Source organism: Rhinolophus sinicus, linkage group LG03 (assembly GCF_036562045.2).
Source record: "Rhinolophus sinicus isolate RSC01 linkage group LG03, ASM3656204v1, whole genome shotgun sequence".
In the NCBI taxonomy this organism is placed as follows: domain Eukaryota; kingdom Metazoa; phylum Chordata; class Mammalia; order Chiroptera; family Rhinolophidae; genus Rhinolophus; species Rhinolophus sinicus.
The window spans coordinates 190,058,543-190,075,307 of NC_133753.1; the positions used below are offsets into that span (position 1 = coordinate 190,058,543).

Here is a 16,765-nt window from a genome sequence, read left to right on the forward strand (position 1 = left end):
CAGGCATAGCCCCTTCCTGCCTGGGAGGCAGCAGGCATGTGTCAAAAAGCATCCTGGAGCCAAATGACATTTTACAAACTCCATGTTAGCCATAGGCTCTCACAGGACAAGGAGACTGTCATGCCCAGAGCTCCCACTCCATTCCTGATCTCGTTCAAACCTCTGGAATAGGCATTATCACCTAGCCCAACTGTCCGGTGAACTATGACAGACCCACGTTGGCAATATGGAGGCAGTTCATTTTATTGTAAAGAAGCTGGCAAAAATTTGGAGATTTCCCAATAGTTACATGCTGTTATGGATTGTCACTTAATAATACATTTTAAGAGTCTTGCATTTACTCTCACAGGAGCGAAACTTCTTTTTACACGCCAAGAAACCATCCCCTGACCCCACGCATCCAATTCTAACTGCAAATGTTAAAAATGACCGGCTACAATCTAGACGGGAGCTTGGAGTTAACACCCAGGCAGCTCATTGCCACCTGGCCCAAAATGCCACGTGAGCCTGATTCCCCACTGAGTGCCTGCGTTCCTGGCTCCTGAATGTTATGCAAGGCGTGAAGGTGGTTTTGTGGTGACAGAGAAATTATAATATCCTATTGGACTGGGGCACAGACACAGAACACGGACATGGAGAAAAGGACAAAGACAAGACATCGAGTGAGTGGTTAGCTTCTGACGGAATTCCTGAAGCTCTTCAAGGACCACCAAATTAAAACCCGAGTCGGTCAGCAGTCACAAACAGAAGCAAGCAATTTTAGGTCACGGATGGGAAGCAAAGTAAGGTCATATGTTCACTCTCATGGAGAAGATATTTCCCCTGAGGTGTTTTGCACTGTATTGCATTGCGCTGCATTGCACTGTATTATTATTGTATGGTATTGCATTATATTGTATTATTGTTTTGTATTATTATCGTATGCTTCTTCTATCATCGTGTCATGGAAGCTGGGAAGGCAAAAACTATGTCTTGTTTTTGAATGCGGGAGAGAGGTGTGGATGTGCAATGCAATCAGACACAAGTTTTGAAGTGGCACTTGAAAATGTCCCCACACCGGTGGCCAATTCCATCAGCTGTGTCAGTTCTTCTCAGGCGTTCCTGTCCCAGGACAGAGCTCTGGTACACACATGCTGCAAGACCACGTGGGGCAGGATGGAACAGGACGGCGGTGACAGGCATGCTTGAGAGCCAGCTGGTCTGCTCGGCATCCTGCCCCTGCCACCGACAACCTGTGGGACTTGGGGCAAATTACTAATCTACTCTACACCTCAGTTTCCTCATCTGTAAAATGGGAATAGGAGTACCTGCCACACAGCGTCGTCGTGAAGACGGAATGAAGCAATATGTGGACAGTGCTTAGAACGGTCCCTGATACACAGTAAGTGCCAAGGAAGTCCTGTCATCATCACTCATATGCAGTAGGAGAGAAGAGAAATAGAAATGTGTACACTCGGGGCAGAAAACACATGCCTAGTAACAGAGCACACTTACCATTTAAAAAGTTGCGCTGGTTTTCTAAAATTTGGTTGATCTCATGGATCCACGTTTGCCGGACACTCGGACTGGATGAATGTAAAACGAAGGTCTCCACCACGTCACCCGTCCTTGATGTCAGAGCAAACTTACAGGGATCATTTTCCACATTCTCTTCTAGGCAGAGGCAACTCACCTGAAAAAAAATAAAGAGAGGGCCATTATTCTCAATGGCCCAATGGTGGAAGCAACCCCAGTATCCATCAACAGATGAATGAATGAACAAAGTGTGGTCTACACACAATTGTGGTCTACACATAATCCAGCCTTAAAAAAGGACATTCTGGCACAGGCCACAACATGGATGAGTCTGGAGGACCTTATGCTAAGAGAGAGAAGCCAGTCATGAAAAGATAACAACACCATTATGATTCTACTTAGTCGAGGTCCCTGGAGGAGTCCAATTCAGAGACAGCAAGTAGAACGATAGCTGCCCAGGGCTGGGGAGGGGAACGGGCAGTCAGTGTCTAATGCGTATGGAGTCCCAGTTCTGCAAGACGAAGCGTCCTGGAGGGGGGCGCTGCGGGTGGGAGCGAGACAGGGTGAGCACAACGCCACTGAGCTGTACACTTGGAGATGGTTATGATGGTACATTTTATGTTGTGTGTGTTTCTCCACAATAAAAACATTAAAGCACATTTATTCCCACTGGTGAGCTGCAAAGTAAAGCTCATCCAATGTCAATATTGAAACAACCACATTTTGTACATGGGAATTACCAGGAGTCGAACTCCTAGCTTGAACAATTAACTAGAAATGTGAGCCTAGGATTGCTTGTTTTCAAAACTCCTATACAATCACCCAGTGTTTATGAGTTCCCCAGGAAGAAAAATGACACCATTTAAAACACGAATATTACTGTAACATGTTATGAAGTAATGCATAACATGGCATGTAAAATACATAAAGTAACTTTCCGGAAGCAGAATATGTAAATTAGTGTATAAAGAGAATTTCTATGGTGATGCAGCTATTTTCTGTCAACAGACTTAGGAAAAGAACGGGTGAGAGCAGGTGATGGGTGGGTGTGCGGTGCCGACCATGGGGGGGCCTCCAAGGACCAGGGCAGGAGGGGTGGGCTGGAGGGTGGCGTGAGACAGGAGGGGGCCTGCAGCCCAGCGTCATGCCTCCCCGCCCTAATGCCTCCCCAGGTGCTGGTGGGCAGAAGCCCCTCCCCCAGCCCGAGGAAGGAGAACGCGTGGCTGCTGGCGGTGGTTCACAGGTGCCTAAGTGGGAAGCTGCACGGAAGAGGGTGCAGTGCCCCTCCCGCCTATGTGCTGGGCCTCAGGGCTCACAGGGTAGGAGAGGTGCCCTGTGCCTGATGGGGACCCGTAGCTTGGGGCCAAGGCCCTAACACAAAGAAGGATGTCTCCCTTCTGAGCCCAGGACCTGCAGAGCTGCAGAGGAGGAAAGACCTGGGAGGAGAGCAGGCTGCATCTCCCAGGGACCATGTGCTGGGACCTCAGGCCTCCTCCTTTGCTTTTCTCTACGTCATCCTTGGTGTGTCCCCTTAGAGGACACAGGGCCATTTGCAATTATTTTATTTGTCTTCTTCTTCCTTCAGAGAACGAGCTATGCCAGAGCACAGATGGCTGGTGTTTTCCACGCCTGCAGCTCCATGCTCTGCACCGAACACACGCTATGCCCCTGTCGCATGAGGAAAGAGTCAGACGCAGGGTGAGCTATGTGCTCGGGTCAGAACCACACTCCAGCTCTGCGCCTCTGAACTGAAACAAGCTGTATGTGGTCCTAGAGAAGGTGGAGCACAAAAACCCACCGAGAGAAGGCTTCATTGTGGTAAAAATGAGTGCTGGTGGTCACAGAGAAACACGTGTAAGACAGCAGCCACTGCAGAACGGACAACAGACGGATGGAGTGAATGTAAAGGTTCTGAAATGTATTAGAAAATTCTCCAAATATTTAATAAACAAAGGATCGGGATATGTCATCATTAGAAAGGAAACGGTCCATCTGCACGACGGGCACATGAATGAGCACATACGCAAAACGCCACACTCATTACCTTGATGCTGTTCTTGAACAGGAACCCTGGCGTGGAGAAGCCCTTCTTCTTGTCGAGCGGCTCGCTGAAAATGACGATCTGCTCAAAGAGGAAGACCCGCCTCTCCTTGCAGCGCGGCAAGAGCCCTGCATCCTGCTCCGTGACCAAGAACGTGTCTTGCAAGAGCAGCTTGCCCTGGGCAACAATTTTACCCTGAAACGAGGCAAAGGGGGCAAAGGAAGAGGTGAGAGAAACATTGCATTCTAAGTTAAGATACATGTAGGTTCTGTTTTCTTTAGCTTTCCTCCCACAATTAATATACACGTCTTCTATTGATTTATAGAGCTCAATTTTCTTCTTTTATTATCATGAGTCCTTAAGCCCAAAGAGAAGTTATCTAAATAAGATTCTTGCCAACCTTTGCATAAATCACTGGCCTCAGTTACAATCAAAGACTGAAAGTGGATGTCAAGTGTCTAGTTCACACGGGAACAGTGGCTCCGAAGCAGGGCCCGGGACCCTGGGAACCAGCACTCCCTGGCGGGAATCAGGAGCTCGGCACAAGAATCTGTGCTACCAGAAGCCTCTGGGAGAGTCTTTGTATGCTTTTTTGAGAACCACAGCAAAAGAACTTCAAAGCCCAATCCCTAGCAAAAAAGTAGGCAAGAAAAGTAAAAACTTCTTCCCTCTCCTTCCTCAACAGTCAAAAAAAATAAAAAAAAGACGCCGGTTCGGAATATCTCGAGGACACTAATAGATACTGGAAATATGTCATTTGGCAACTCACAGAAAAGTCTGTTAGACTAAAGACGAACACAGTGACCCCGAGGTCAGGCTCCCGGGGGTGACAGCCGGGCAGGGCCGCCTTCCCACTACCTGCCGGGAGGGAGCTCTGTCTGACGGCAGCAGAGGCCCAGGACACAAAGCAGAGCCCTGCCTGTTTCCGCCTCAAGGCGCAGGGCTCAGAGCACAGGAAGATTCCAAAAAAGCGAATCAAATGCACCCAAAAGGAGTTGGAAGAATAGACCAATCAGGTGGAAGCAAAGTGAGAGAAGACAGAAAACCAGGCAAAAGGATCAGCTTTCTGCATGTGGAGATAAACAATCCGACACAGGGGAAGTGATGGAAGGCGAGGGGCACATTTAAAGGCACATTACGTCGAATCCTTGCAGCCGCCCGACGTTCATCATATCGTTGCAGCGCTTCGGCACTACGCACATGACCTCCACAGCTCTCTGAGGGGGAGAACACAGCCAGGGGTCAGCCACAGCTCTCCGTGCCCTCCCTCGCCCGCCCGTCCTCCGGGTGCAGAGGACACACAGGTGCGGACACCCGCCAGCACCCACTGCCACCACCCCTCCCGGGACAGACCCCTCCAGCCACTGGCTGCTTTGGAGACCCGTGGGGACAGCCTGGGGGCGAGCCGGGTGGCCCAGCGGGTGTAAGTACCTCTAGCTCGGATGTGTCCAGACTCGCTTTTTTGGAGTACTTGAGGAAGTCCTGCAAGGCAAACATGGGGGGGGAGGGGAAGGAAGCATGAGCAGGGTGACAGTCACGCAGCAGCCAGCTTCTGATGGCCCCTGCCATGCTCCAGGCTCTGCGCCCAGCGCTTCAGCCCTCTTTTCTCTTTTTTTTCCACCTCCCAGTAACACAAGGAAATGGTGTCCTTATGTAGATTTCAAACCACAGGAGAGCAAAGTCAGACCAAATCTATCTGAGCCGGTGAGGGTTCCTGTTTCACTCCAACACAAGCTCTCGTCCTTCTTTACAAATCCAGGTTCTAACTTTCATATATGAGGGAACCTCAATCCTTTTCAACAGTCATGTTCGTCATGGAAAACTGTGATTTTGCCTCTAGTTGGTGCTGAGGAATTGAAACCAATCAAGGGCTGCTGCTGAGCCGACAGAGAGAACGGAGAATTTTATCTTTTGCTCCAAGATTAGAAAACACGTAAAACCACTTGTAATCAAAGAACAGTGGTGGGGAAAATTAGTTCACTTTACCTGACATTTGGATTCAGAATTGGAAGTAAATGAAAAATCGAGAAAATAGTGTAAGGAGTCTTGATAAACAAACAAAAAAACAAACAAAAAATCCTTTTCTGAAATATTTAAAATCAGAAATACCAAGACCACTCACATTGTGTACATGAAAGATTCCCCTCACCTGCCAACCGCTCTCCCCCGGCCCCAACCACACTTTTATCCTCGCACCAAACAGACGCCTGACAGCAGAGTTTGCGCCTGGCAGAGCCTCACCTTCAGTAGCAGCTGGTATTTCATAACTCTCTGGACAGGTTTGATTAACAAATCTGTGAGCTGCAGCCTGTGGCCAAGACGCTGCTTTAAATCCTGTGGTTTTAAAGGAGGAAAAAAAGACCTTATGGGTTGTCTTTTCAAGGGTAATTTTTCAATCCTTGTAATGGTCAGAAATGCTAACTAACGACACCGCAATGCAAGTAACAAGGGAAGAAGCCACACTGCACAAAAACTAACTACTGGATACTATTTCACAGAATGCCCAAGTTTTACACTTTAACCTTTCTGAGCTGTTTTTGAAAATAGTCTTTTACGCTTATTTAAACACCTTCTTTCAATGGCTTTCTTTTATTCATACAAATATTTTCATTTTGGGCAAATCATTTAGATCATGACTTATTCTGAATTTGTAATGAGGCTAACGTTTAAAACTGATTTAAAAAACCCACAAAACCCTTATTTTCACAATGACCCCAGTCTTCCGAGTGCTAAGGGATATAATTATCGATTGAATTCATACTCATTTCTCCAGTTAATAGGAAAGAAACATAGGTTCAGAACTCTTATAACTGAAGCTAATTTCCTGAGGATTCCTGGGAAACAAACAATTTTTAAAGTTTTGGGAATCAACTGTAACAAAAGATTCAGAAAGACTTTGTTTCTATCTTAGCTCTTACCTCAAAAAAGGTATCAATGTATTCTGAGACAATGTGCTCGGACTTTGGTTTATTTTGACAATAAACTATGTACATATGCAACCTTCTCTCCTAGGAATGAAAAAGGCAAACAGATGGGTTAAAACAATCGCAAGTTCCACTGGAATATAAGAGCACATGCACATTTCAGCACATTCATAAAGGGCATTTTCTTAAAACAAAACTATGGTTTAGGCTCTTGGGAGCGCATTCCCGCTTTACGACATAGAGCACCGCCCTGCTGCCTGGCTCCAAAAACATATATCCCTTGATAAATTACAGCCCTCCCTCCAGCTGGCAAATACCAGCAGCAGTGAAAGGACAGACACAGTTCTTAATATTAAAGGAAGAATCACTCTCACCCCGTCAAGACCTGCCCAAGGTCCTAGGAAGCCTGGCTATTTTTAGGAGGAAAGGAAAAGCTCTTTTAGTCTCAAATACTGAAGGCAGGAAAAAGGAGACAGTGAGCCATCGAGAACTCGGTGACCCTCCAAGTGTGGTGGCACATGCCTGGGGTCCGTGAGGTCTTACAGAGGCTCCATTAGTTCAAAACTATTTTCAAAATTACACGAAGGTGTCATTTGTCCTATTCACCGTGCTATGTGTAAAACGGGTGTTGGGTGAAACTGCTGGTGGCATCTTAGTAGATATTCATAACCACCACACATTCGCAGTAAAAAGAATGCAAGTTTCACCTCAGAATGTCCCTGATGAAGTAATGAAAATACACTTTCTGAGAACTCAATCACGGGGTATGCATCTTTTTAACAGTCTTGTGACAAAATGGAAGTCCTCAGAAGGCTTCCGCTGCACGCGACGGTTGTGTCAGGGGAAACACTTGTGCGAGAGCTGTGAACTGAAGCAACGGCTGCTCTGTGGACCGCCGTGTTGACGTGAGGGAATGATGGACACAGACTGCAATTAATGTACACCTGGGACTTGGGTATCTGGCAGACAGTTTCCTACACACAAACAAATGAGCCTGTGGTTTCAAGGCAGACAACTGGCAGGGTCAGCTAATAAGGAAAACTCAAACTTTCAAGCAAAAAAATGAGAACTTTGGAAAACAGGTATCTGCCACCAGGCACTGGACAATACTTGGAGACTTTTCTGAGGAGATGGGTGGTATTATTAACAAATCTCATTTTTTCATATTGTGCAATGAAATGTTCCAACATCGGGAACTCCGTCTAAACTGGTATTTTCCAACCAATCAATGCCTGATGTCACCAGCTGGTGTGTGGCTACAGGACAGTCCAGTGACTTTTAGGGTTTGTAACAGCCAGGGAGAAATTCGCCAGTGGGTTTTCAGGTCCCATGCTGCAACTAACCTTTAAGAAATGATCACCTATGGAATTTTGGTGCAACATCTAAGAAAATTATCTATATTTATCTGAAAAGGCTATAAAAATACTCACTTTTTTTCTAGCTAAGTATGTGGGAGAATGGATTGTTTCACATATTTTAACTTAAAAAAAGTCAGGATAGATTGAATACATAAGTGGATACGAAAATCCATCTGTCTTCTATTAAGTCAGACATTAAAGAGATTTGCAAAAATACAACTGCTGTTGCTAATTTTTTAAAAATAGTTTTTCCTGAAAAACTCTTTAATGTTAGCACAGTACTTTCGATATACACATGTATTTAGCTGCTACGTTAAACCCACTGCACGTCGGGGTATATCACCACCTCCAGCAAACCCTTGTTTGCCCCCAGGCACCCCAAACATGGTCCTGCTTCGGGGTCTGGCTCTGGTCCCCTTGTGACGACTCTGTCCTGTTGTGAGCCACGCGGCCAGAGGGGCCAGGTGACCGGGAGAGAGCAGGGCACATGGAGAAGAGCGAGACGGCATTTCAATTCCAACTAGTTCACCCTGCACAGTTTGGTCTCATTCTTAACATACGCATTTTTGTAAGCTGGGAGCTCGCCTTTGGTCTGACAAACCAATTACTAAACACGACAGCATCAGGACGGAATATAAACAACTGCCTTGCACTTACATGCTTCACAAAAAGTGATCCTAGTTTTTCCGGATCGTCAAGGCACTTCTCCAACTCTCCTAAAAAAAAGCTAAAACAAGAGGAGAAATATTAGAACCACTTCCAATTTGGCCTTCTAATTTTAGACTGAAGTTTATACTTTCAAAGTGGTCTGTTTTGACACAAGCTGTTGGAAGTGTAAAGAATATACTTAACAAATGAAATGTACACAACAAACATTGTGTTAGGACAGAAAGCAAAAAGAGACACAGTTTAAAAAGACAAGGCAGAATGACAGCATCCCTTAGCTGGCAATTTTCCCTTCTTTGCACAATTAACATTTTGGTCTCATTTTTTAAATGACACAAGCAATGATACCCTGGCTAAATACTGAGAGAAAAATTAATGTTTCAGAGTAATTTTTATTTCCAAACACTTGGCTCTTGTACCTATGAGCTTCCCATCCTGTCTGTGATAATTTTTAAGAGGCTCAAATTGGATAATACCATATAAAATACTGAATTTGTTACCTATGACAGTTTCATAGCTTTCTCCAATATTATCAAACCCTACTTTTAGGTTACAAATATTAACTTCCATTAAGATAAAAATTGGGCATGAGCACAGAAATAGCACAGCTATAGCCAACTCTTCTTCATCTTCTGGGCTGTAGTTGTCTTTAAGATGTAAGCCCACCTCGTTATCACTTACATATATATTGATATTGATGGTTGGTGTTTTATTCACCTGCAAGGTGCACACCAGTTAACGCTGTGAACTATCTGGCACATGGGGTTACTATCTCCTTGCTCTGCACTCGCCACGGCAGACACAATTTCTGGGTGCAGTGTCTCTGTCTGGTCACCCAGGGCCACTGTGTGGTTTTCCCTGCCCTGTCACAGATCACCAACGAGCCTTAGGCCAAGGCTAGATAATAGCACCAAACATCCCTTTTAAATTGTTTTCACTATAGACTTCCAGTAAGTCTATAGCTTACAGAGCTATAAGTTAGAGGGCTCTTTCTAAAGCTGACCAATCAGTGCTGAGTCCAACTGAATTAAATATTACAGGAGACATAAAATGAAGACCCTGTACCTGGGCCCAAGGAGTTTATACTCTATTAGGAAAGATGAGATAAATATTGAACTAATAAAATAGCACTTGACACGCCATGGTAACGCCTTCTTACCCCTGTATGTTAGTTTCCAAAGGGCATTTACATGTGTGATCTGTGAGGAGAGAGCTCTTACGACTGGTCAGGTCTAATGGAGGTGATGGCAGCACGCTGCAAGGTGAGGGGAAACAATGCACAGGGAGACAGGAGAGCAGGAGGCCTGGCCACATAATGGGGACAGAACTGTGCAGCTGGAACATTCCACAATAACACCAGCAGCTGGCAGAAGGCAATCCCCAGATGATCAGGGATTTTTAAAATTAGGAGCAAGGTGACCTGAAGGGACAGATGTGCGGTGACCAGCTCCAGCCGAGGCGGCTGCTGCAGCACCAGGCCCCACATGGCTCTCCCTCCCGATGAGGACAGGTGTGGCCACGTACTGGGATCAAATTTGATTTTCATGGGTAACTGTCTACTTTTTCCATGAAAGTTGAACTGGAAAAATGAGCATCTTCAAAACCTCTAATAGTCCTCTGTGTTTATTCAAGGGGTGGCTGCAATTCACTAGATACATTTATCGAGCTTACTCTCCACAAACGTTCTCAGTGCTTCACATGTATTCTCAGCCACGCTTCACAAGAATCCCACGAGGTGGGTCACGCTACGACCCACACTGTGTAGCTGAAGAACGGCGGCACAGAGAGGAGAAGCAAATGGCTCAAGGTCAGGCCTCGGCAGGCGTGGGGCCCAGGCAGTCAGGCGGGTGCCAGCGCTTCTGGCCACCTCCACACAGGCCCCCTGGAGGGACCAGCATGAAGGAGGTAAGGCTGTTCCCTGGGCCACAGGCGACCACAAAGTCCCCGGCCCGTCAATGCTTCTTTTGTACCAGCAACCTCATGAGGCTACACAGGTGATACAATGAAATGGCCCAGTGCATATCCTTCCCCATTCGCCTGACGTGCCGCAGTTTGGAAGGAAGGTGACGACGCGTGATGTGCGCTTTACGTACTCTCTGTGCCAGTCATAAATCTGATGGATGTTGCCAAACACAATCTTGTCTTTCCCTTTCATGTCATCCGGAACACCGTCTTCTTTCATAAGTGCCATGTAGCCCTAAAATCAAGTGTTTAAGAACAAGTTGATTTATTTTACTGAGCCTGTTTGAGCCAAGTAATGGTTTAGTGATTAACAGTGATAAAGAAAAAACAGACACATACACTCTCTTGAAACCAATTCTAATGAACAAACAAAAACTATATGAAAAGCATCCTTAACTGGAATCTAAAATATAGTTGACCCCTGAATAACGCAGGGGTGTAGGGGTGCCAACCCCCTGGTGCATCCAAAAATCCACATACAACTTTTGACCCCCCCAAACTTAACTATTAATAGCCTATTGTTGACCAGAAGCCTTACTGGTAACATAAACAGTCAAATAACACATACGTTGCATGTTGTAGGTACATGTAACTGTATTCATATGATAAAGTAAGCTACAGAAAAGAAAATGTTATTAAGAAAATTATAAGAAAAATACGTTTACAGTATTTATTGAAAAAAAAAATCATGTATAAGTGGACCCGTGCAGTTCAAACATTGTCCAAGGGTCAATACGTACATTTAAATAAAATGAATACTATTACATTCATTGTCATGATTTTCTCTCCCTGCCCTGTTTGGCATTCATAGATCAAAATTCTTCCAAGGAACTGAAGAAGTTTAAATAAATGTAAAGGGTTTCAAAAAACAAATCATCTTATCAGCTTGTAAATATTAAATATTTGGCCAGAAACATATTTCCTCTGTTCCCAGCATTTATCTCATATAAACAGATTTTCTTTTCTTTTTGGATTATTTACATAATTTGTTAAATAAGGATTTAACAAGTAAGGATTTAAATATTCCTTTTCACATATTGACTTTTTAACAATTGTTGATTAAATATGTTGCTAAAATGTGGTTAAAACTTCTATTTAACTCAAATGGAGTTCAGCCTGTACCAGAACCTCTTAAATAGTCAAGTTACTTATTTTACTGTGAACAATGACTGCAGACAAATCAATTATGTTAAATCTTCTTAGTTACACAATTAACTCCATAGCTGTTACTTTTCATGGAATGTAGACCCCCTCCCCCCAAAATATTGTCCTGTACAAAGCTGAAAGAGTAAGTGATAAAGTTTTATACTATAAAAATAGCTTTCTGATGAACTGAGTTTATGAAAATGATTATGACCCAAACTTAATAGTAGGGAAAAGCCTAGAGATGGTCCTTGATCCAGTATGAAAGGAAATGAGTACGTGGTATTGCTACAGCTACACAGGGTGTAGCAAATTTTGGGCATGAAAATGATGAGATGTCTGTCCTGTGAAAATTATAAGCAAATGATCTGGTGTAGCCACAGGCCATTCTCTGAACCCAGGTGGGTTCCGGATGGAACTGAATCCACAGCTGGACACGAAGACTTTGTTTACCAATGATGTTCTCTTTTTTTTGACGATATCTACTCTTGTAAAATAATTAAAGGCACGGTTCCCATATGATAGATACAACGGTTGGATATCATAATTTTAAAACTTAATTATTAAAAAATGATAAGCCGGGGGACAGCCAAATGGCTCAGCTGGTTAGAGCACGAGCTCTTAACAACAGGGTTGCTGGTTCGATTCCCACATGGGCCAGTGAGCTGCGCCCCGTGCAACTAGATTGAAGACAACAAGCTGCCACTGAGCTTCTGCAGGGGCAGCGGATTTCTCAGCTGGTTAGAGTGAGAGCTCTGAACAACAGGGTTGCCAGTTCAATTCCTGCATGAGATGGGGGGCTGTACCCCCTGCAACTAAAGATTGAAAATGGCAACTGGACTTGGAGCTGAGCTGCGCCCTCCACAAATAGACTGAAGGACAATGACTTGACTTGGAGCTGATGGGCCCTGGAGAAACACACTGTTCCCCAATACTCCCCAATAAAAAACAAAACAAAAACAAAACAAAAAACTACTAACAACTGTTAAAAAAAAGTACAGTATTAAAAGAAAAAATGATATGCCACATATACTATGCAAAACAGAGGATTTAAAAAGTGAATACAGATTGTTAAGATAATTGGCTAAACTTTATTTTTCAGAAAAAAAATTTTTTTTTGGTCAAAAATGTTTTTAAAGCTTTTGAGATGGTATCAGTGTTAAACTATCTAACATGATACCCCTTTGACAACTCTGGGAGCCGACATGGATTATTAACTCTCTGAAAACACATACCTCAACCACATAGCCGAGGTCCCGCACATAGTCACGCTCTGTCTCCACTAATTCTTGCAAAACGTAGCTAGAAAGAGAGAGAAAAAACAGTGTTTACAATCCAGACCCTTCATTTTCTAAATGAATTCTTTTGCATTTTCGTTTCTGTCAGGTCAGACTCCCCCTGGAATTGTATAATAACATATCGAACTTGCACAACTGGGTCTATAATTCTGAATGTCCCAAATCACTTACAGGTTCCCAGGGGTGACCCATGAGAGTTGCAGAGGTCACAAGACACTGCACATTCGGGGTGAATTCTTACCACCAGACTCTGACGACATACATGACAACCACGAGAAGCTTAGACAGAACTTTGTTATAAAGGCAGGACAGGAAAGAAGAAGGTTTTTGTTCCTGTTGTTTTTTATTGATTACGTCATCATAAGCTTCATTGGACATACAAGAAAAATTTAATTCAGATGTTTAAAGCCTTGAGTCTAATCACATCATTTAGAAGTGCTTTTTTTTTTGTCTGGTTCAGTAGCTGCGTAAGTCTGGACATTCACTTGCTGAGAGAAGACATACAACCTCAGTGGGCCTGAAGTAGTTCTTTCGTTCGTTCCTTCATTCAGCCAGCACTGACTAGGCCCGTCCTATGTGCCAAACATCATTCTAGGGGCTGGGACACAGCACTCAGAAAAACCAAATCTGCCCTCATGCAGCTTACGAGTCTTCCTCCTCACCAACAGCAAGGTTAAACCTTCTGCAATATTTTTCAAAATGCTTTTTTTCCCACCATAAGCTGCCTTCCTGGAACCGAGGAACACTACCTCTGCAGCATGTTTGAAAAATATTCACGTTTTTGGGACTGTATCTAATTTAATGTTGCCTTTTTTTTCCTTCACAACTATGTGTACAATAGAAAAGTATAGGACTTTCTCACCAGAAGTGACAGAAGATATTCTTGTCTCATATCATTCTCATTTATAAATAAATGAAATATACACACGAAACAACAGGAAGTGCAGCGATGGCTTCCTGTGCCCTGATGAAGGCCTGAGTGCTTTTCAAACATATGTACAGTTAGTTACTCAGAGAAACCTTGGATCTCATCACTGCGCCAATTCAGACATGAATCCCAGTCCCAGTTTTAAAGGAGACAAAGACAGGAGGAAAGCCGCCACACAATGACAATAAAAACATGTCTTACTGCCGTCTCTTTAGAGAGCTGGATTTCCTTTCTTCCATCTCATCAATGGGCGAAGAGGAGGAAAGAAGGGAATTGTCTGAAGGGTTGAAGGAGGGGCTGCTACTATCTCCCTGGTCCACGAGGAGCGAGCTGGGACGGTCCTCCAGAGCCTGAAAGACATGACGGCATCAATCACGTTTCTGCCCCCCAGTTATCAGAGGCTGAAATCAGGATAAGGAAAATCTCATACTCAGAATATACAGAAGACCTCACTGTAAAATCCTAAGATCGGTGTTGTGAAATTGCACGGTATTTAACAACAACCCCCCCGCCCCCAACATTAATTTAAAAATTGAGTAAGAGGAGTTGGATAAAAGAGGAAAGTTAGAATGAAAAAGACTAGTGAATTTATACACATTCATAAAGTCTGTTCCTGGTTACAAATAATTAGAAACAGATACAACTTGTTTATATCGCAGCCCTATGCCCATTTCAAATCAAGCAATTTTCTTTTCAGTTATACTCCTGCTGAATGAAAGCATGATCATTTCAGAAACAGGTGGGAAATACCTTGATCAGGCCAGCTTACCCCGACACGTCGCCCCTGTGTCTGGTTGGTGGGCTACAGAGCAGCGTCACCAATTTATATTTTAGTTTAAACAAACTCGGTTTGCTTCTTGATTACCCATCTCGACTCATCCTTCGATGCACACAGATCACCCAGCTAAAAAATCATTTTTATCTTTGGCCTCACACACTTTCCTTTCTGTCTCTTCTGGAGGGAGCAGCTGTCATACTGGCCTCAATTACTGATCCCAAACTCTCCCCCCCCCCCACCACCACTGCATTTCGGTTTCCGCAGGTGATTGTTTTCATTGCTGTACCCCTTGGAGAACCTTGAGCAAAGCTTGGAGGGTGATCAATACGTATGTGAGTGGAATATTGACAACTTCTCTCCCTGCTTAGTATGACAATGCTTTGCAATTGATTACTTTCTCATTGGTACATAATAACTTTCTTTCTTAGCTTGAATTCACAAAGCTCCTAGGAGTATAGAGTACAGTTCTTTTAAAAATTCCAGAGCAGCCCAGCTGGACATAGAGATGATCAAGAAATATTTAGCAACTGAACTGGAAAAATATGATGAACTTATCTTCACACAAAAGGAGCCAGAAGATCACTTACTATTTTCCCTCAAATTGAAACCTCTAACACTTGTCCTATTTTCTCCTGAGGAGTAAGAGAACTGACACTGATTTCATCCCTAAGCAGAGCTTTGAGGACACAAAATTTGTCCATGCAATCTTGTTCACCACACTCACGGTGCTGAGGGAACACATCGACTAAGCGATTAGGAAAAACAGTTAGGGTACAGGGTTTAAGCAGAAAATAGCACTCTCGTTTTTAAACAGATAGTGACTGACGGTCACTGGAAGTGAGGGTTTCGCAGAGCAGCAGAGCCTGACCCACGCTCGTTGCTTCTGGAGGTCTTTGGCAGGACACGGAGTCTGAAGAATGGGGAGGAGGAAGCTGGGCACTGTCTCCCGTCTAGATTTGCAAGGAAACAGCTGAAGCCTGTTAGACCTAACTCCGTTCACTTGGACAGTGAGAAAAAAGAAAGAAAAGAGAAAGGCTCCAGATGTCCCCTCACACAGAAGAGCGAGCGAGAGGACGGAGAGCCCTGGACTTGCAGTGATGTCCAGGAGGCCTCACTTCTAGCGGCGGTGGAAGCGCTGTCTGGACTGCAGACGGGGAGCTGCCAGCCGTCCTCTGGGGGCCTGTCCTCAGATGTGCCTGGTCCAGACCTGGGTGCACAGTCTGAGGGTGCAGACGCCCGGACAGGGGGCAGTCCCATGGATGCCATCCTCTCCCTCAACGCTGCCCATGGCCTGGACACAAACGGTGTGCAAGTGAAAAGGCTGCCACAGCACAAAGCTGCCTCAGACCCGGAATTGTTAGGGTTTTGTAGACTTGAATGAACTATTTGTCAAATCCTCCGGGTCTGGTGTTGGTTTGCGGGTAGGTTCTTGTGAACTCTCTTAGATGAAGATAGGTCTGCATAGATGTTCTCTTTCTTCTGAGGTTACTTTTGGTAACTTATATCTTCTTAAAATCTGCCCATTTCATCCAGGTTTTCAAATTTACTTTCAAAGTATTGAACAAAGTAGTGTGCTACGACTGTTTCAATTTCCCCCTTTAATTTCTCCCTTATAATGTCTGATTTTGTGAATTTGTGTTTACTTTCTGTTTTCTTCAGATGTTTCCCTGACATACCCGTTTTTTGAGAGAAGAAATTTTTGGTTTTATTTATCATTCTACTATTTTTCTGTTTTCCAACTCATTAATTTCTGCTTTTTGCGCTACGAATTCATTCCTTCTGCTTTTCTTTGGTTTATTTTGTTGTCCTTCTAACATCTTGAGTTAGATGTTTATTTCATTAACGTTCATTCTTTCTTGTATCTCTTGTTACATTTAGATCAGTGAAAAGAAGAAAACCCCAAAGTCAAATTCCAACAGTCACTGTGGCTGCCCATTGCCACTGCTCTTTGCCAATGCTCAGGAAAGACGCTCCGCTTTTCAAATACTGGTCAGATCAGGAAAGTGGAGGTAGGAGACAGAGCAGCAAGCCCCAGGGAACAGTTTCCAGGGTGGTTTTGATTTTTAGACGGAAACCTCAGGTTTCTGGGTCAGGAGGTTCAGTTCCCTGATCACATACTGCACCACCGAGCACCTTCTCCGCTCTCCACCCC

General features: G+C 44.2%; 1 protein-coding gene across 5 annotated transcripts in view; it reads right to left on the bottom strand.

The window, feature by feature from the left end:
* TRIO (trio Rho guanine nucleotide exchange factor) overlaps positions 1-16,765 on the bottom strand; it is a 324,184-nt gene that overhangs the window by 18,408 nt on the left and 289,011 nt on the right. For all 5 annotated transcript variants that reach the window (XM_074329064.1, XM_074329063.1, XM_074329067.1 and 2 more), the window contains 10 exons: positions 14,037-14,185; positions 12,845-12,911; positions 10,598-10,701; positions 8,496-8,565; positions 6,475-6,564; positions 5,798-5,890; positions 4,988-5,038; positions 4,696-4,773; positions 3,560-3,751; positions 1,495-1,672 (listed from right to left, as the gene is read on the bottom strand). In XM_074329064.1, the coding sequence (XP_074185165.1) occupies positions 1,495-1,672; positions 3,560-3,751; positions 4,696-4,773; positions 4,988-5,038; positions 5,798-5,890; positions 6,475-6,564; positions 8,496-8,565; positions 10,598-10,701; positions 12,845-12,911; positions 14,037-14,185 (1,072 nt within the window). The remainder of the gene's footprint in view (positions 1-1,494; positions 1,673-3,559; positions 3,752-4,695; positions 4,774-4,987; positions 5,039-5,797; positions 5,891-6,474; positions 6,565-8,495; positions 8,566-10,597; positions 10,702-12,844; positions 12,912-14,036; positions 14,186-16,765) is intronic.